Raw genomic sequence first — 20,591 nt, forward strand, 5'->3', positions numbered from 1 at the left:
TACCCAAATCAGTTGTTGGTTTCTCTTAAGTTGTTGCTTATTACAATAAGCTTTTGGTTTGAAATAATAGGTTATATATAGGTGAGTTATCAACATATTTCAAATTTTTCCTGCTTATAAGTATTAGAATTGGAGCATGTCACACTTCCATAATCACATTTGCTACTAGAGGCCCCAAATCATTCCTTTACTCTAAGCTAATCATGTAGCATGTGTATATGTATTGAGAATATCCTCACATGTGTACAACTGGGTCCTTGTGAAAAGTATATACCATATAATATACATACAAATTATACTGTTAGGAGTTGTTACAAAACCATATATTTATGTTGTTACATAGAGTAGCAGGAGCACTTTATATAGCGACATATTACACAGCACCACACACCAAGTATTAATAAGAGCTTGTCCCTCCCAGCTATCAGTAACACACTCTGGACATTATACTCAAACATTCTGGGAAGTCTAAACTATTTCTCGCTTTGTGAACTGTCAATAATAACTACGGTAAAGTAAATGAAAAAAAATGTTTAAAAACGAATCTCATTACACCTATTAGTAGGCTGCTGATGGTTTACTGTAAGCTTTATGTGCACAATATGAAAGACAATATATCTGCTATGGTTTTGAGATTTGGAAATTTCAAACTTCTATCTAACTTTTTCTAAGTGACATTTTGATTTATAGATGACAAAACCTGTTTTGACGCCGGCCAGCCGCGCTTTTATGCATTGTACAAGACAAGGAGATCCTTAGTCTTGCAAACTGTGGCTGTACGGTCTACATAGCACCGGAGAGCCCGGACTACATTCAGCAACTGAAAGTCGTAATCCAAGGAATCAGATGACGTGGAGTGGGAAGGTGAACCGGGCCGGAACTACGATCTCCTGATTCAAATGGAACCTGGATACAACTTTAGGGACAAAAGAGGGTACCAACCCTATCCTCATGAAACACAAGAAAAGGAGAGCTGCAGCAGAGAGCTGTCAACTCAGACACTCCTAGCTGATGAAATGGCTAAAAGTAAAAACGTCTTCCGAGTCAGATGGTGCAAATCTGCCGTTGGAAGAGGTTCGAATGGCGGAGGACAAAGTGCCCTGAGCACCAAATTAAGGTCCCAGGGCTCCACCGGGTGAGAGAATGGGGGCTGAATATGAAGAACCCCCTGCAAAAATGTCTGTACCTCGCTGAGAGACACCAGTTTTCTCTGAAAATAAATAGAGAGCGCCGACACCTGAACCTTAAGCAATCCTAGACGGAGTCCTTTATCCAGGCCCTCCTGCAAGAAGGCCAACAGCCTAGACAGGCTAAACCTGGAAGTATGGACATCCTGAGACTCACAGCAGAGAATGTAGGTTTTCCATACTCTGTGATAGATAGCCGAGGAAGATGACTTCCTAGCCTTAATCATGGTGTTAATGACCCGAGACGAGAATCCACCAATGGTCTTCCAAAAGCTCCATTGTGGTCTGCGCATGACGAGCTAAGATTTCTGCTGACGGAGCCTTCAACAGAAGATCGTCTAGATAAGGGACTATAGTGATTCCCCTCTGTCTTAGAATACTCGCCATAGTGGCCATGATCTCGGTGAACACTCAAGGAGCTGATGCAAGACCAAAGGGGAGGGCCCTGAACCGAAAATGGCACGGTCCCAAAGCAAATCGAAGCAGGCGATAATGACAACTCCATATGGGGACATGGAGATACGCATCCTTTATGACGATGGAAGCCAGGAACTCTCCCTGTTTCATGCCTGCAATGACCGTCCCAAGGGATTCTATCATGAATCGCTGGGCAATTACTTGTTTGTTTAAAGACTTGAGGTTCAATATAGGACGAAAAGATCCGTCCGGTTTTGGCACCAGGAAGAGGGTGGAGTGAAACCTCTGACCTCTTTCTTGCGATGGAACTGGAACAATGACGCCCGACCCCTGAAGCTTTATTACTGCCTTCAGAATCGCTTGACGTCTGAGGGGGCAAGCGGGTACAGGCGACAAGAACCTCGGTGGGGGAGGTTGGTGTAGGTCTATGATGTATCCTGACACGACTCCCGGCATCCAAGAGTCTGCCGTGGCTGTCCACCACTGGCGCTTGAAGCGAAGCAGACGTGCCCCCTCCCCTGATACCTGAGTGGGGGCAGGAAAGTTATGCAGCGGGTTTATCGCCAGGGCGCAAAGCTCCCTTCCTGGAAACGCCCCTGCTACCCCCTCTTCTAGGGGCAGCCGACTGGCCCCTGGGTGTACCACTCCAGGCTCGGGAGAAGGAGCGAAACTGAGCCTGACGAGGCATGCGGGACCCCATGGGGAGAACATTACTTTTTCCCCCTGTGGCTACTTCAATTACCTTTTCAAGGTCTGCTCCAAAAAGAGTGATTCCATCAAAAGGTAAAACCTCCAGAGACCTTTTTGAGTCAGCATCCGTGGTACATGAACGTAACCATAAGGAACGCTGAGATGCAATAATCAGGCTGCCAATTCTAGCATTTACTGCCACTGCATCCATGGTTGCCTGCCCCACATAATCAGAATTCTCCTGAATATGTTGAGCCAGGGAGAGGAGATCTGCACGCGGGGTGTTGTTTTGGATGGCCGAGACCAACTGCTCCGCCCACATTTGGACCACCTTATTTGCCCAAGCAATAGCCATTGTGGGTCTGAACATGCTACCAGAAGCTATGTATGCTGAACGGAGAGCATGATCACACTTTTTGTCCGTAGGATCTCTGAAACACCCGCTCTTGTGTAGGGATGGCTGCGGAAGACGACAAACAGGCGACCTCCCACTTAATAGTCTTACACTGGAAGAGGATAAAGGCTTTTAAATCTGCCTGGCATCACAAACTACTTACCTGGTCTTATCCAGGCATCTGTCACCATCTCCACCATCTCCGGGGATGGTGGAAAAGTTGCCAGTTGCGATTTAACCCTTTTAAAAACTGAAAAACCTGAGGGAGACGCAGGATCAGAGTCTGGAAATTCTAAGGTATGTCTAATACCTAGGATAAGACTGTCTACATTATTGGCGGAGGCAGACGCTATGCTGAGCTAGTCTTCCTCCTGCGTATCCAGCTCTATACCCCTTTCCTCATCTGAGGAATGATCTGAGTCTGGAGAGCACGCTCGGTTCACATCGCGTAGGACTCGCTTGGCCCTATGGGAGACCCAAAGCAGGCACTCTTCACTCTGAGCTGCAGAACCCCGGGATGATGTGCCTGCTCTTTCTATAGGGTTGCATTCCAAGGCCCTTGTATATGCGGCCCCCTGCTCTGCTGAGTGAGCTACGCTGGCTACCAGTGTATTTGCGGCAGTGTGATCGCGTACCTCTGCGGCTCGTAACATCACCTCGGTAAACCTCTCCATGGCTGAGGCAAAGGATTTGACCCAGAGCAGCTCTTCCATGGCTGCCGGTGTCTGTGTTGGGGCGGGATGATCCTGAGCTCCGGCCTCACATGCAGCGCAAAGGGCATTCTTGTCATGCTGTCCAGCCGGAAGCTTTATTCTACATTTGGCACAAGCAAAATACATCACAGACATCCCAGAGGATCCCATGTCAGAGGTCCCTTTGTTAGACATATTTGAACAGTATTACAGTATCAACTGATAACACAATTCACTAATATAATGTGTCTAAACAGCACGTCTCCAAACAGTACAGCAAGATTTGAATATCAGATCTATATACCAGGTTACAAACTTGTAAAAGTACAGTTTTTCACCTGTCTACAATGTTAACAATCTGCTAGTGAATGCTCTAGGCTTTCAGTGCCAAAAAACAATGTATTTTTCACATATAATAACGATACCAAACAGTGGAGAGGCAGAGAGAGGAGAGAATCAGCATGCAGCTACACAATGTATGCTCAAAATGGCGATCCGCGCTGCAGGAACTTCAGAGTATGGGGGAAGGAAGTTCCTCCTCCAGATCCGCCCTCTTAAAAAAATGTCCGCTTCTCCCTCTCAGACCGATCAGCGCATACTATGTATGGCTGTCGGATCCTACTGCACACCCAGTGATTTTAATGTGCCCAGGCAGCGTGTGCATTTCTCCCCTCCTCCTGGCAGCGCCTCGCTCTCTCTCATATATATATATATATATATATATATATATATAGCGGAACGGGGGGGGGGGGGGGAGGGGGGTAGAGGAGGGAGCTTGCCGACATGTCCGTCCGCAGGATGAGATGGATCCTACAACTCATCCGCGCGACTTACTGTGGCCCACTAAGTGTTAAACTCCGTGGCCACCAGTTTTTTAAGCCCTAATGTCACTATATGGACTGCTGGCAAGAGGGTGCAAGGTAGCAGGGCACAGCCGCATGTTACCTTTCGCTGGGGCCAGAGTGAAGGAAGCCGCCGGACTCTTCACCCCTATGGGTCCTTGGATTGATCCCCGCGAGGCCCCCTATCAAAAATAAAATAAAAACATGAAATACTTTAACTAAACTAAGTATAGGCAGGAGCCTATACCCATAGTGACCTTACTCCTAAGGCACTAAAAAAAACCTGAGGTATCCACAGGAAAGGAGGGGCATAGTAGAGGAGGGGAGTGAAAATCATATTAGTTTTTTTAGTGCCTGAACTCCCACACCCACTACTATACCTCAATGTCTTTCAGTGTCCCCCAGTGGTAGGAAAGAGTAATATACGCTTTCCAATCAGATACTAGATATAGAAGCACAAAAAGGTTCTGATGGTCAGTATTACATGCATGGGCGGATCTAGAATTGTATCGTACCGGGAGTGATTTAGTCCCGCCCCCCTTTTTGATTGTTAAGGCTGTCGGCGGCTGCACAATATGTGCAGGTGCGTTCTGCAGAGACATGCAGGGAGAGTGTACTGCTCTGATTGTGTTTAAAACACAATCAGAGCAGCAGGGCAGCACACTCTCCCCTGCCTGTCTCTGCATATATTGTGCAGCCGCCAGCAGCAAGCCCCTGGATCCGACACTGATTACATGTCAATTAAGACAAGGACATCCCACATACAAATGAGCTGCAGAAATAAAACAATAAATAATGTGACTCGAAACAGACATTGAAAAAACATTTTTTTTATATATATAAAAAAAAAAAAAACTATTGAACCTGAGTTTAGAACACACACTTCATCAGCAGAATATACAAAGTGTATTAATAAATGTTTACTAAATGCCAATATTTACAATGTGCATTTTATTTAAATAAACATCTAATTTAGAATATAAATAATTACAAAGGCATTTTGTATCCTTTTGTACTGTCTTTACATACATCCATTTACAGAAAACACAATCCTATTGATATGAAATAAGGTGTGGAAAGAAATCTGTGGACGGTTCATTAGCTTTTCTTAGTCTGTTGTACATGCAGCTGTAGTATCAAGTCTCTAATTTCTTCTCTCTTGTTCTTTACTACACAAGCAGGAAACCAGTTCTCCAAATGCATCGGAGGGTCAAAGTTTTCAATAGGTTTCTAAAGAACAAGCATGAGGAGTGAAAATATTTTCAGAAAAGCAGATAATTAAGAAGGCCAAACATTTTTGTAAACAATGCTGCTACACGATAATAAAATAAATATCCATGATAACCAACATGTATTCCTCACATAAAACAACATTGGTGTTTAAAATATCAAGTATAAATTGGACTGACTGAGTTGAACCCAAGACAACTGAAATTACATTCCCACCGCTTTCCTTACCATGTTTAGTTAAAAACTAGAATGCCTGCTGAATCTGTCTCAATCATCTTATTCCCCAATTAAGGAAAAAAGAAAATATAAAAAGGAGAATGAGAGCGGGCGAGAGAGAGCGGGACGAGAGAGAGCGGGGCGAGAGAGAGCGGGGCGAGAGAGAGCGGGGCGCGAGAGAGAGCGGGACGAGAGAGAGCGGGACGAGAGAGAGCGGGACGAGAGAGAGCGGGACGAGAGAGAGCGGGACGAGAGAGAGCGGGACGAGAGAGAGCGGGACGAGGGGACGAGAGAGAGCGGGACGAGGGGACGAGAGAGAGCGGGACGAGGGGACGAGAGAGAGCGGGACGAGGGGACGAGAGAGAGCGGGACGAGGGGACGAGAGAGAGCGGGACGAGGGGACGAGAGAGAGCGGGACGAGGGGGACGAGAGGACGAGAGAGAGCGGGACGAGGGGACGAGAGAGAGCGGGACGAGAGAGAGCGGGACGAGAGAGAGCGGGACGAGAGAGAGCGGGACGAGAGAGAGCGGGACGAGAGAGAGCGGGACAGAGAGAGGCGGGACGAGAGAGAGCGGGACGAGGGGACGAGAGAGAGCGGGACGAGAGAGAGCGGGACGAGAGAGAGCGGGACGAGAGAGAGCGGGACGAGAGAGAGCGGGACGAGAGAGAGAGAGAGCGAGAGAACAAAGAACGAGAGAGAGAGCGAGAGAGAGAGCGAGAGAACAAAGAACGAGAGAGAGAGAGCGAGAGAACAAAGAACGAGAGAGAGAGCGAGAGAGCGAGAGAACAAAGAACGAGAGATAGAGCGAGTGAGAGAACAAAGAACGAGAGAGCATGAGAGTGAGAGAACAAAGAACGAGAGAGCGAGAGAGCGAGAGAACAAAGAACGAGAGCGAGAGAAGAACGAGAGAGAGAGCGAGAGAACAAAGAGCGAGAGAGAACAAAGAACGAGAGAGAGAGCGAGAGACAAAGAGCGAGAGAGAACAAAGAACGAGAGAGAGGGCGAGCGAGCGCACAAAGAACGAAGAGAGAGGGCGAGCGAGCGCACAAAGAACGAGAGAGAGAGAGAGAGAGAACAAAGAACGAGAGAGAGAGAGAGCAAGCGGAGCGCACAAAGAACGAGAGAGAGAGAGAGAGAACAAAGAACGAGAGATTGAGAGAGAACAAAGAACGAGAGAGCGAGCGAGAGAGAGAGAGAACAAAGAACGAGAGAGCGAGCGAGAGAGAGAGAGAACAAAGAACGAGAGAGAGAGAGAGAACAAAGAACGAGAGAGCGAGCGAGAGAGAGAGAGAACAAAGAACGAGAGAGCGAGCGAGAGAGAGGAACAAAGAACGAGAGAGAGCGAGCGAGAGAGAGAGAGAACAAAGAACGAGAGAGAGAGAGAGAACAAAGAACGAGAGAGCGAGCGAGAGAGAGAACAAAGAACGAGAGAGCGAGCGAGAGAGAGAACAAAGAACGAGAGAGCGAGCGAGAGAGAGAACAAAGAACGAGAGAGCGAGCGAGAGAGAGAACAAAGAACGAGAGAGCGAGCGAGCGAGAGAGAGAACAAAGAACGATGAGAGCGAGCGAGCGAGAGAGAGAACAAAGAACGAGAGAGCGAGCGAGCGAGAGAGAGAACAAAGAACGAGAGAGCGAGCGAGCGAGAGAGAGAACAAAGAACGAGAGAGCGAGCGAGGCGAGAGAGAACAAAGAACGAGAGAGAGCGAACGAGAGAGAGAGAACAAAGAACGAGAGGGGAGAGAGAGAGAGAGCAGGGGAGGGGAGGGGAGAGAGAGAGAGAGCAGGGGAGGGGAGGGAGAGAGAGAGAGAGCAGGGGGAGGGGAGGGGAGAGAGAGAGAGAGCAGGGGAGGGGGAGAGAGAGAGAGAGCAGGGAGGGGAGGGGAGAGAGAGAGAGAGCAGGGGAGGGGAGGGGAGAGAGAGCAGGGGAGGGAGAGAGAGAGAGCAGGGGAGGGGAGAGAGAGAGAGGCAGGGGAGGGGAGAGAGAGAGAGCAGGGGAGGGGAGGAGAGAGAGAGAGAGCAGGGGAGGGGAGGGGAGAGAGAGAGAGCAGGGGAGGGGAGGGGAGAGAGAGAGAGCAGGGGAGGGAGAGAGAGAGCAGGGGAGGGGAGAGAGAGAGCAGGGGAGGGGAGGGGAACGAGAGAGAGAGCAGGGGAGGGGAACGAGAGAGAGAGCAGGGGAGGGGAGAGAGAGAGAGCAGGGGAGGGGAGAGAGAGAGAGCAGGGGAGGGGAGGGGAGAGAGAGAGCAGGGGAGGGGAGAGAGAGAGAGAGCAGGGGAGGGGAGAGAGAGAGCAGGGGAGAGGAGAGAGAGAGCAGGGGAGGGGAGAGAGAGAGAGAGAGAGAGGGAGAGAGAGAGAGAGAGAGAGAGAGAGAGAGAGAGAAGGGGAGGGGAGAGGGAGAGAGAGCAGGGGAGAGAGAGCAGGGGAGGGGAGAGGGAGAGAGAGCAGGGGAGGGGAGAGAGAGAGAGAGCAGGGGAGGGGAGAGAGAGAGAGAGCAGGGAGGGGAGAGAGAGAGAGAGAGAGCAGGGGAGGGGAGAGAGAGAGAGAGAGAGAGCAGGGGAGGGGAGAGAGAGAGAGAGAGCAGGGGAGGGGAGGGGAGAGAGAGAGAGAGAGCAGGGGAGGGGAGAGAGAGAGAGAGCAGGGGAGGGGAGAGAGAGAGCAGGGGAGAGGAGAGAGAGAGCAGGGGAGGGGAGAGAGAGAGAGAGAGAGAGAGAGAGAGAGAGAGAGAGAGAGAGAGAGAAAGCAGGGGAGGGGAGAGAGAGAGAGAGCAGGGGAGGGGAGAGAGAGAGAGAGCAGGGGAGGGGAGAGAGAGAGAGAGAGAGAGCGCAGGGGAGGGAGAGAGAGAGAGAGAGAGAGCAGGGGAGGGGAGAGAGAGAGAGAGAGAGCAGGGGAGGGGAGAGAGAGAGAGAGAGCAGGGGAGGAGAGAGAGAGAGAGAGCAGGGGAGGAGAGAGAGAGAGAGAGCAGGGGAGGGGGAGAGAGAGAGAGAGAGAGCCAGGGAGGGAGAGAGAGAGAGAGCAGGGGAGGGGAGAGAGAGAGAGAGAGAGAGCAGGGGAGGGGAGAGAGAGAGCAGGGGAGGGGAGAGAGAGAGAGAGAGAGAGCAGGGGAGGGGAGAGAGAGAGAGAGAGCAGGGGAGGGGAGAGAGAGAGAGAGAGAGCAGGGGAGAGAGAGAGAGAGAGCAGGGGAGGGGAGAGAGAGAGAGAGAGCAGGGGAGGGAGAGAGAGAGAGCAGGGGAGGGGAAGAGAGAGAGAGAGAGCAGGGGAGGGGAGAGAGAGAGAGAGAGCAGGGGAGGGGAGAGAGAGAGAGAGTGAGCAGGGGAGGGGAGAGAGAGAGAGAGAGAGCAGGGGAGGGGAGAGAGAGAGAGAGCAGAGGAGGGGAGAGAGAGAGAGAGAGCAGGGGAGGGAGAGAGAGAGAGAGCAGGGGAGGGGGGAGAGAGAGGAGAGAGCAGGGGAGGGGGGAGAGAGAGAGAGCAGGGGAGGGGGGAGAGAGAGAGCAGGGGAGGGGGGAGAGAGAGAGAGAGCAGGGAGGGGAGGGGAGAGAGAGAGCAGGGGAGGGGAGAGAGAGAGCGAGCAGGGAGGGGAGAGAGAGAGAGCGAGCAGGGGAGGGGAGAGAGAGAGCGAGCAGGGGAGGGGAGAGAGAGAGCGAGCAGGGGAGGGGAGAGAGAGAGCGAGCAGGGGAGGGGAGAGAGAGAGAGCAGGGGAGGAGAGAGAGAGAGAGCAGGGGAGGAGAGAGAGAGGCAGGGAAGGGAGAGAGAAGGGGAGGGGGAGAGAGAGAAGAAGGGGAGAGAGAGAGAGAAGGGGAGGGGAGAGGAGAGAAAGAAGGGGAGGGGAGAGGAGAGAAGAAGGGGAGGGGAGAGGAGAGAAAGAAGGGGAGGGGAGAGGAGGAGAAAGAAGGGAGGGGAGAGGAGAGAAAGAAGGGGAGGGGAGGGAGAGAGAGAGCAGGGAAGGGGAGGAGAGAGCAGGGGAGGGGAGGAGAGAGAGAGAAGGGGAAGGGAGAGGAGAGAAGAAGGGGAGGGGAGGAGATAGAGAAGGGGAGAGGAGTGCTCTCAATGGAACGACAGCGAGATACCTTGCGCAGATATTTTCTGATATAAGTAACTCTGATTTCTGAGTTACTTTTTACAGTAGTAACAGTAATAAAGTGGCGCTGCAATGCTCTAACAAACATTGCGGCCAATGTGAAGCCAAATAAAGCTTCCATTTGTGTCCTCTGCAATTTTGTGGCATACGTTTCAATAAACTTATATAGAAAAATTTTCACATGACAAAGACTGTTTAATATTGTTTCATTAATATTATTACTACAAACTTTTAAACTTTTAGAGACTTACAACTTACATTAGTAAAAACTGCTCAGGACCACCAGGCTTTTGTAATCAGTAAAAAAAAGTTAAAGTAAATCAACTAACATAATTACACACACACCTGAGAGAAGCTTTCCACATACTGCAGGAGGTACAAGCCACAGTCTGTGCTGTTATTCTGCTTTGGGACTTTAGGATATAGGTCTCTCATCATGGACCTGCTGAAATTCCGTGGAGTTTTATGTTTCACATCCCACTCTACTTTTAAATACCTACCAAGACCAATTAAAAATAAATGCAAAAAATGAACAGAGAGAATTATACAATCAAAAATTGTTTAAACTTTACTCTAATAGCATAGAACGCGTATTTGTCATTATTAACATTTATATATCGGCAGCATATTTCATAGTGCTTTACAATTGGGAACAAACGCAGTAATAAAATGAGTCTGAGTATTAACAGACAGACAAAGAAGTAAGAGGGCCCTTCTTGCAAGCTTAAGATATTATGGTAAATTCAACAGATGTTATAAAAAGAATAGTCACCAAATGATCTTGTTTAGGACTCTACAGACAGCCTAAGGTAAAGCCACCAGCTTCTGCTATCCTGCTCCTATTAGCCCACCATACCAATCTACGGCTTCTATCCAGGAGCTGGGCTTCGAATCTGCAGCAACTTTTGACCACGGAGCTGCAAGGTTCCAGCAGGGAAAGACTGAACTCAGAGGTTCCAGGTGATTTGAGTATATATAGTACGAGTTTATAAGTCCTATAACCTGTAGCCCCCTATCTCCTCAGATCTGCAGCTCTCTGCACCATGAAGGTTCCGCTCTGGACCCCTACACCAATCAGTCCTCCACCAACTAGGCCTCTGCACAACCCAAGTCTCCTCTAACTAGTCCTGTATACCATCTTGGCCCACACCACTTTGGTCTCTACTCCAACTATTATTATCCCTTCTACCCAGACAAGATATGAAATCACCATCCACACGGACTGTTCAAGCACCGTATACTTTGGAACTCTACACAGTCTAAGTCCCTAAGCATGTGCGCCATCCAACCTTCTGCACCACTTCATCGGACATCTCCCTTGACCTCTATACCCTCTAGATCTTTCAGAACTTTGGACCATCCTGGCCTCAAGATCTTACAGACCTCTGTACCATAGTGGACTCCACTACACCTACTGTAACATGTGCTCTTTTTGTTTTGGTGAATTGTTTCATGCAATCTGTTGTGTGTCAATTGCATATGTATATTTATTATTCTGATTATCTGAACCCATGTATGCTTACTGTTCTCATTTATGTCTTTTCTTTTTGCATGATTTGTTACGGTTGCTCATTTTATAACTATTCATTGTTTAATTTCTAAATGTGAACACTGGTCATCCCTCTATGCACAGCACTGCAAACATTTTGTGGTGCCTTATAAAAAAAAAAGATAATTATGTATGTCATTTGATAACTTATCTAATCAGCAAGTGCAGTCCCTGGTTTTCTATCATTATGTTTGCTAAATAATCCTACAACACATAAGTGCTATAATGCATCAAACCTCAAAATGTGTGCATTTGATGGTCTGATATTTGAAAAAGAATCTCTAAAGAATGGGTAGATCACTATGAAACAAGCAAGCAAGACAAACAAATGCATCACTGTCATATCTTTAATCGGTGTGGGAGGATAAAGACATTGTGTAAACACTGGACTACAAGTAGGAAGAACAATTTATTTTATCATAACTTGTGAACTCCATGCAAAATAAAATTTTAACTTTTTATGGTAGTTCTCCATCAACCAGTGAATTGCACTGCATATGGAATTAAGTTTTTTTCTAAAAGAAAATCATTGGTTATTTTTTAAGTTTTTTACGCTCCCTGAAACAGCAGTGCATGGGAACTTAGTACCATAAAAGTTCAACAAATAGCCTTACCAGTCTTATCCAATGCAAATATGTGGCTCTCTATAAACATATTATACATTTTCATAGGGCAGTGTTAAAGTTAAGCGCACAAATCAAAATGGATTCCTTCATGAGATTTGCCAGTAGAAAGAAAAATGGACCTTCCTTTTTCAGTACTTTGTCAGATGTGTGCATAGTCTCTTTATAAATAAACTGCCACGAATTTTAACATATGTATAATATAACAATTTCCAGCACTAGAACTATTTTGAAATTGAGGTGTGAGGGAACTCGTGCTGCATTGATTCAACCCCTAAAAGCAAAGCAGCTATAACACCACCAGCTTATATTACCTACAACCCCAGAGCTATAACCTGCAGGAGCGCTAGGGCTGTCAATCAGTATAATGCCATATGTATGACACAGAGAGTGGGCTGTTTTATCTGACCACCTGGGGAAACAAATTCAAACACTGAGATGAGGTTAATGGCCACACGACACTGAAGCATTTGGCAGAAGGGAAAGGCGTCACATATACAAAAGATGTATTACAGACTCATACATTTGAACTAAAACAAAACAAAACACCTAGGTTTAATGCATTATTATTATGAAAATTCTTTACATTGTTAACATCAGACCTTAAACATTCCGATATCTGTTCTGAAACTATAGAAAATAAAAATAAAATCTCAAGTCACTCACTCCCGTAAAACTTGTACAGTAGTTTGCACAGATCCAGTTTTCAAAGAATCAAAGATGAGAAGACAAGGTCTGTAGGTAAGGGGAAAATAAACATTCAATGCTTACCATAACAGTACTTTATTATGAAAATGACATACAAATAATAATCATTTTAAACATTCTGTCTTCTGAGAAAAAAGAATGGATATGGAGTACACAGTTAAATAATAGATACATATAATAATATTCACATAGCAATATTTCACCTAGCTTCTATGAATGCGTTACCAATGATGGCTACATGCATATAGCTTTGCTTAGACAAGGTGTTTTAGCATAAAAACATAAATTGCGCGTTCAGTGCACACTGTGTGGCCCTGCTCTAAACAATTAAAATCCAATCAAATGGGATTTGAGTTAGCAAGACAGAAAATTCTGTATATCAGTTTCATCTGTGTCTATAATGTCACATGCTGACCTGGAAGTTGTAAGAGAAAGTATATAGTCAGCTTTCCATTGTTATCTGCCCATTTGGTTCAACACTTAATTGATCCCAAACTGTTCAAAGATCCAATAATTCATAGATCAAGTAAAATCCTGTGGACTCAAGGTCAATACCATAAACTAGAGTCATTGCTTGGACCTTCATCCCATAATTAAATTTATATCCACCCAAAAGTTACCCTATCAAGTATAAGAATCCTCTCAAAATAGAACAACTTGGGGGGTGAAGCAGGGGAAAGGACTGGGTCTGAATTTGGTGTGGGCGTGGTATGATGTCATTAGGGGCATGGCTGGGAAGAGACAAAGATTAAAAAAAACAACATACACCTCAGCTTGCTTGTTCAGTCTGTATACAGATAAAATAAAGCTAAGCCAAACATATAAATTTCCCTTGTACTAGGCTCAACTGAAGAACTACCCCACCCCCCAAAAATCCACAAAATAATTTTTTGCTATTTACTTCTTCAAAGCCCTCTACTGGAAGTTTCATCTAACCACCTACTTGTATGCTGAATATTTTAGCTGCCAGATATCAACTAAGTTTGAAAAGATATCAGGCTGGATCCTCACATGACCCCCCCACCCTCCCTATTCACTAATAGAACTTGCAATGTAGACTGTTAGCTTTTCACTTTGTTAAAACAATGCTGCTGATGTCAAAAAATCCAGTAACATTTTGAAATATATTACAAATCTGGGCACACAACAAGAGTTTTTTTTGGCAACTAATACCTCGTTCACACCTCAAAAACCCAGGTTATTGCCGGAGCAAGCCCCAACGATCGGGATCGAGGCAGAGTGTAAACGGGTGGCCTGCTAATTTCCTGGTCGGATGACCCGGGAATTTAACCCAGGTCTTTTGGAGGGTTATTCCCGGGTCAGACCTGGGTAGCCTCCAGTCTGAACCGTGTGGCCCAGGTTTTTCAAACTGGGTCTCACCGAAGGCTATTGAAAAAAGAGAGAGAAAAAAAATGAAAAAAAAAAACTTGCATCACAAGTGGGACCAATCAAAGCTCCTCTTTTGATGTTGCCATGGAGACCTGGGTTCAGTGTGAACCCGGTCGACCCAGGAATTTGCAGGGGTGGGAGATTCTGACCCCCGGCAATATCACATGTTCATATTCCTGGGATAATGCCGAGGGAGCAATGTGAAAGTGGTATTAGTGATAGTTAAAGAAATTCGGCCAACATAGTGTCATGATTGGGCAGGAAATAAAATCTGTTCAGTTGATGTGTTTGCAGTCAAAGACCGACTACACTGAATGGATCCTACTGATAGCCTCTTATATGGACTGATCAGACCTGAATGCTTAAAGTCTTTTTACACCTTGATGTTCTGGTCCACACATGGAGCCAGATGGGTCACAGTCATTTAACAATTGGGATGAACAACAGGACGTGTGGCCATCTTAAGACATTTAAATAATTACATGAGCTGAATATAAAGTTTTAAGAGGAGCTGAATAAATCCAAATGCTTTAAAAGCAATGCACATTATTCATTTTGATTAAACCCCAGAAATGATGTGGTTAAAGGTAATTTAAGTCAAATTATAAGGTAGTGTTAAGAACAAATTTTGTAAAGGTGGCATTCTTTTCTGAAAACCTTTTCTTAAAATAAATTAAAAAACGTACACTTGGGAATATAAAGAATGCTAATAAATGACTATTATACACTTCAGAACATAAGAAGATAAAATTGTGATCGCCATATGGTGAAAGAGGATTAGATGGGTGAGGAATCTTCTTGTCTGTGTTTATCCATGTCTGTGCACATTTTAGGGAAAATAGAGCTGTCTTTAACATGGTCATGGAATGAAAAATTACAATTACATGAACAAATACTACAAAAACAAACCATAACACTTTTTCCAAAAGAGTTCTACAAAATATTGTTCCGTTGATAAAGCAGGAAGAGTGTAAATGAAAATATACACATACAAATGACTAGCAAATGGTCACCTTTTACAAAGCTTTCCATCACGATTTTCTTTTGGTTTCTGTTAAACAAAATATAAAGAATATTAAAGCTGTGACCCTTCCTATATTACATGCTAGAAAGTGCAAGTGTTTTTTGAAAAAAATGTTTATTTTTCAGTACACTATTATTTTAACAACAGTGTAAAGATGCGGGTACTAAATGCAGAGTGGTACAAGTTCAACATTCAACAATATAACGAACTAAAATTATTTACGTTTTTTTGAGCTTTGCATGGATTACCTACTCAGCATGGAGTTAACACTGTACTTTGCAATGTGCACTCTCTCTCTCCGCACACATACACACACACTATATATATATATTATATATATACACATATATATATATATATATATATACACACACATATACACATATATATATATATATATATATATATATATATTTCTTTTTATTATACACACACACATACATACACACACATATATGTGTATACATACACACATATATATCCCTATATTTCACAGTAGCCTAGCCTATGTGAAGAAGCAACACATAGTGAAATTGAATAAGTGACAAACACGCAGTCACAAAATTGCTGGATTTTATAGACAAAGACGACACTGATGTTTCGGTCTAGGAATTTTAACTATGGCTGTAAATATCAGCTGGAGACATGCTTATGTATAATAAAACATGCACACACTAACTGTGTCAGACATAAGGGAATATATTGGGATAAACCTTCAGTTTGTTAGGTGTTTTTAGTTTTCAGTACATTTTACCTGTGGTGCTTTTAGTCTGAGTGGACAGCCTTATGTGCACCTAAACACTTTCACTGTGCAAAGGCTGCTAGCTTTGAAGCTAATAATATAACAATAATAATATTTAGGGGTATTATAAAAATAATAAGTGTTGAAGTAAAAATAACTTTCATTGTAACAAATAATTATTAATTTACTGAAAGTGTAAGGGTAGGCCTACACAAGATCTTGAAAGCTCCCTACTCTACATCAGTGGAAACTTGGAGAAATTATGGTTTTGCTATACACATGTTATACAAGAAATACAGATGACGGCTTGAAGCAGAACTGCCAAGTTCAGATGTCTGCCCCATGGCAGAGTGACGGACTGATCCCTACAGATCAGCAGACATAGTGAAAACAGGTCATTAATTCCAGTCCTGAAATACGTAGTTTAGGACATTTCAGTTCTTGTAGCTTTACTTTTCAGACATTTAAAATCATTAAATTACATCCAATAACATATTTTTGTTTGTTGTGACTGCTGACTATACACTAGCAAGTAACTAGCATATTGGCATTACTGTCCAACAATAAACCAGAAAATAGGAGAAATCTATGGTGTTATTGAGGGTTTATCATACACAAGATACTCCATAGCACAATTTACTAGCTAACACCATGGTGTTCTCCCATCCTGCGTAATAGCCCCTACCAAGATGTAACTTGCTCTTCATGGGTAATGCTTTTATTTACATGACTCATCACCATATCTGGGTGGTTTACTGGGTCTCAATACTATGCAAAAAATGATGCATTTCTAATTTGAATCGACATTTATGGCAGCATGTTATCAGAGGTTCATTTACGTCCAGGTATATATGCTGCATTTAATGCTTTACAAGGATACTCTGCAAGCGTATATTTATGTATATATGTGTGTTAAGAAAAACCCAAATAACCCTCAAAACTTACTGGATGTTCTTGACTGTAGCTGTATCCTGAGCAATTAGATCCTAGAAATAAAAACATCATCACTAGAAGAGAGCGTCCCAGCACATTCGTGTATTCCTATTACAGCTTGAAAGTGTCAAAATAATTTAGTTGTCATAATGAGAATGTCAAAGAAGCATAACGTGCACATGAAATTATTATTTTTTGGTGAGTCCATAGATATTTAAACTATTTAAACACAGGCATTTCATGATAAATAAAAACACACACACATCTAATTACTATATACACTATATGGACAAACGTATTCAGACGCTTGACCATTACACCAACAGGGACTGTAAAGGCATTGTATTCAAATACATATACTTCTGCAGCAAAAACAGCTCCACTCTTCTTGGAAGGCTTTCCACAAGATGTTGGAGTGTTTCAGTGGGAATTTGTGCCCATTCATTCTGTAGAGTATTTATGAGGTCAGGCAATGAACAAGCCATAGGTGACACCCAGGAGACATTTCCGCCCCCATATTAGCTTCCACACTGCCCCTGTGAATGCCGTCCCATTTGATTTTGCTTGGGGAAGAATCAGCAAATCTGTAACCTGTGCGATAGGCGAGAGGAAGATTGAGTGCTGGAATCGTGTGTAACTTCATACAGTAAACATTACCGAATCACAAGTTTGCGGAGTGCGGGTTGCGACTGGTAAAGGCACTTAGGAGAGGCTTCCTGTCAAAATAGAGGTGATATATTGTTTCACTGTATGAATATATGGTAAGATATTAAATCAGGGAGTGGCTATCTGTGACAATGTGTCTTAGCAGTTGTTGACCCTGCTCTGTGATTTTATGTGGTCTTCAGCTTCGTGGCTGAGTTGCACCCATAGATTGTAAGCTTGCGAGCAGGGTTCTCTTACCTCTCTGTATGTATTACCCAGTATTGTTTTATTAATGTTTGTTCCCAATTGTAAAGCACTACAAAATTTGCTGGTGCTATATAAATAAATATTGATGATGATGATGTTATTCCTAAACACTTCCACTTTCTAATAATATCACTTTCAGTTGACCGTGGAATATCCAGCAGGGATGAAATTACACGAACAGTCTTTTTGCAAAAGTGGCATCCTATCACGGTACCACGCTCTTCAGAACGACCCATTTTGCATCACAAATGTCTGCAAATGGAGACTGCATGGCTAGGTGCTGGATTTTATACACCTCTGGCAACGGGTCTGACTGAAACACCTCAATTCAATAATTAACAGATGCGGCGAAATACTTTTGTCCGTATAGTGTATACACACACACACATACATATACACAAATACTACTGAACAAACATTACCGAGGAACTTGGGAACTACTGACTTAAAACGTATCATTGATTATGAAATATGTACAATATGTAACTCAAGGCCAGATTAAGCTGTAAATTACAGTGTGAAGGGCCAAAATAGAACTGGGCTCCTAGATGGGATCAAATTTGTCTGCTTACCCTTGTAATTGTTTTCTATTTTTGCTTTTTATGTAGTTTTTCATATTTTTTCCTTCATTGTTACTTTTACATAGGCGGAGCAATCTCCATGAGGTGTGAGCAACAATGAGAAAAGATTCTTGACAAAAACATGCCGCAGAGGCACATTGTGCTAATTGAAGCTTCTCCTAATAGTCCAAAAAATAAAATAAATGGACCTGTATATGCACTGACTTTTCTTTACTTTGCATTAATTTCAAAGATGTCTGCAGTTCATAAGCGCTAAGGCTCGGTACAATATAAAGGAGCTCTATGGGAACATGATGGCACACAATACTGCTGAGATGCTTTGAGAGTTCTGTTAAAAGCAAGAACACAGTTTTGTCTTCACTTTTATGTTGATAGGGGGAAAAATATCAGAACCACTTACCTTCAGAGCCACTGTTGCTTCCTTCTCCAGTGGTCTCCTCTTTTTTTGACAAATGATCACTGAATACAATAACAGAACCACTACTAGAAGCCTCTCTTGGCATTGTATGCTGAACAGCATTTTGCCCTTTCCTGTCTTCATACACAGCTTTTTCCATCCAAGGGAAACAGATCACTGCAAGATACCAGTGAGAACTGCAAGAAAAAAAAATATTAGTAATAGAGACTATATATTAAACAACTAATACAAAAAGGGAACATGCCAAATGTAAGATACACAAACCGACCAAAATTGACAGTTTGGAGGACCTAAGCCGCAAGGAGCATACAAACTAGAGGGAATTGGTACATGTGGGACCAAGGGTATAAACATAGCATATAGAAGACCAACTGTCATAACCAGCTTTGCTCTTGGGTTATCACTTAAACAGGAGCAGCATGGGCGCAGGACAGGTTAAAGACAAGAAGATGAAACTTTTGGTGAATGAAAAGATTCATGAGATGGCTGCTTACACTTTAGCACTAGAGGTGTGGCTAGACTACTAGTAATTGCACAAATATACCTGTATTCGTAGCAAGAAATTTAATATAATTAGCACAATGTATATGAAGTTGAATGGAATTTACGGTTGTGCAGTCATCCCCAATCAAATGTAAAAAGACATTTTAATCATAATCACTGCAGTTTAAATACAGAGTTGCCATTGTGGGGGTTCTGTGTATTTACAACTCATCTAAATGGCTATAACACGGTTTGTCTCTGTGAAACTCACTGGAAAAAGTTCAGGGACAACGGAGTTGTCAAAGGAGTAAGCAGGGCTGCAACCTTTAACACATTTTTCCCATGATAAGCCAAACATAACATAAAAATATGGATAGGTGTTTTCATTACAGATATTTTTTTCACCTGGAGCTTTTTGGCGTGCATTGTTTTAAAGATCTATTTTATCTGTATCTCAGGCTTTATAGATATCCCCCACAAACCACTTTAATGTCATCTGCCATACTAGTAACGAACAGAAGTGTGTGACTGGATGCCAATATCAGGAAACCAATGAAAGGCTAGTCCTATATTCTGTATGTAGAATATAGTGTTTTCACAAGGAAAGTATAACTTGTCTAGTTAACTAAATATAGTACTTACAATAGTTGCCTCTGTGTTAAAAGAATTTATCATCGGACAAATACTAGAGTTCTAAAGAACAACTAAACCCAACTAAGTGACATTTTAACATGCGCCTTGAAATAACTAAAATGGATCAAGAGATTCATATTACAAAAATCAGGATGCCCCCGTATAACCTGTTGAGACACTGGTGGCCATTAGTATTTGAACTCAAAAAGCTATACAGAGCTTTTCTTTACTCTAGAAGACGGCAGGCAAATGCCTTGGACATATAAAGCCTAAGTCTATGTCTTTCCTTCCACTGTGATGTATGATAGAGAAGGTCAGCCCCCTTCACAGAAGTAAACATGTCAACTTGCACTAACGGGATGAGACGGATTTAGTCAAAGCGGATCTGTCACCAACACTCAACTACAAATTAAACAGATCTTTTAACAGAAAATATAAGCATAAAATCAATAGGATAAATTCTTCTCATTTACTAATTTTTGCAGGTCAATTCATTGTTGCTGATGGAAAGAAATAGCTACAAAATATTTCCAGTCAACGTCAATTACTTACTTTTCATTAACTGGTACAAAGATGAAATCCTTTGTAAAGATATCAACATGACGAGTCCAGGTCTTTACTCTATGGTGTCTTCTCTCCGCTGTTCTATAGGTGGGACAAACGTGCACAACCATCATGTCACAGTCAGCACAAGCTAATACCCTTATGCTTTACAATTTTATAGATTATATTCATGGCAACAAAACAATGCAGTTTGGTGGCTTTTTAGCCTAAACATTTTCAACTTTAAAACATTTTAGAAGCCTGTCGCCTTGCATTGTTCACCAACAAATGTCTGCATATAAACTTGAATGTT

The 20,591-nt window shown here is 43.6% G+C and overlaps 1 protein-coding gene across 3 annotated transcripts in view; it reads right to left on the reverse strand.

Annotated features, from left to right (window-relative positions):
• Positions 1-5,088: 5,088 nt before the first annotated feature.
• Positions 5,089-20,591, reverse strand: part of SENP7 (SUMO specific peptidase 7) — an 88,735-nt gene continuing 73,232 nt past the window's right edge. For all 3 annotated transcript variants that reach the window (XM_075194881.1, XM_075194882.1, XM_075194880.1), the window contains 7 exons: positions 20,288-20,380; positions 18,602-18,795; positions 16,721-16,761; positions 15,023-15,060; positions 12,579-12,647; positions 10,086-10,236; positions 5,089-5,452 (listed from right to left, as the gene is read on the reverse strand). In XM_075194881.1, coding sequence (XP_075050982.1) covers positions 5,321-5,452; positions 10,086-10,236; positions 12,579-12,647; positions 15,023-15,060; positions 16,721-16,761; positions 18,602-18,795; positions 20,288-20,380 — 718 coding nt within the window. In that variant the 3' untranslated portion in view covers positions 5,089-5,320. The remainder of the gene's footprint in view (positions 5,453-10,085; positions 10,237-12,578; positions 12,648-15,022; positions 15,061-16,720; positions 16,762-18,601; positions 18,796-20,287; positions 20,381-20,591) is intronic.

The sequence above is a fragment of the Mixophyes fleayi genome, chromosome 2 (assembly GCF_038048845.1).
Source record: "Mixophyes fleayi isolate aMixFle1 chromosome 2, aMixFle1.hap1, whole genome shotgun sequence".
NCBI lineage: Eukaryota > Metazoa > Chordata > Amphibia > Anura > Limnodynastidae > Mixophyes > Mixophyes fleayi.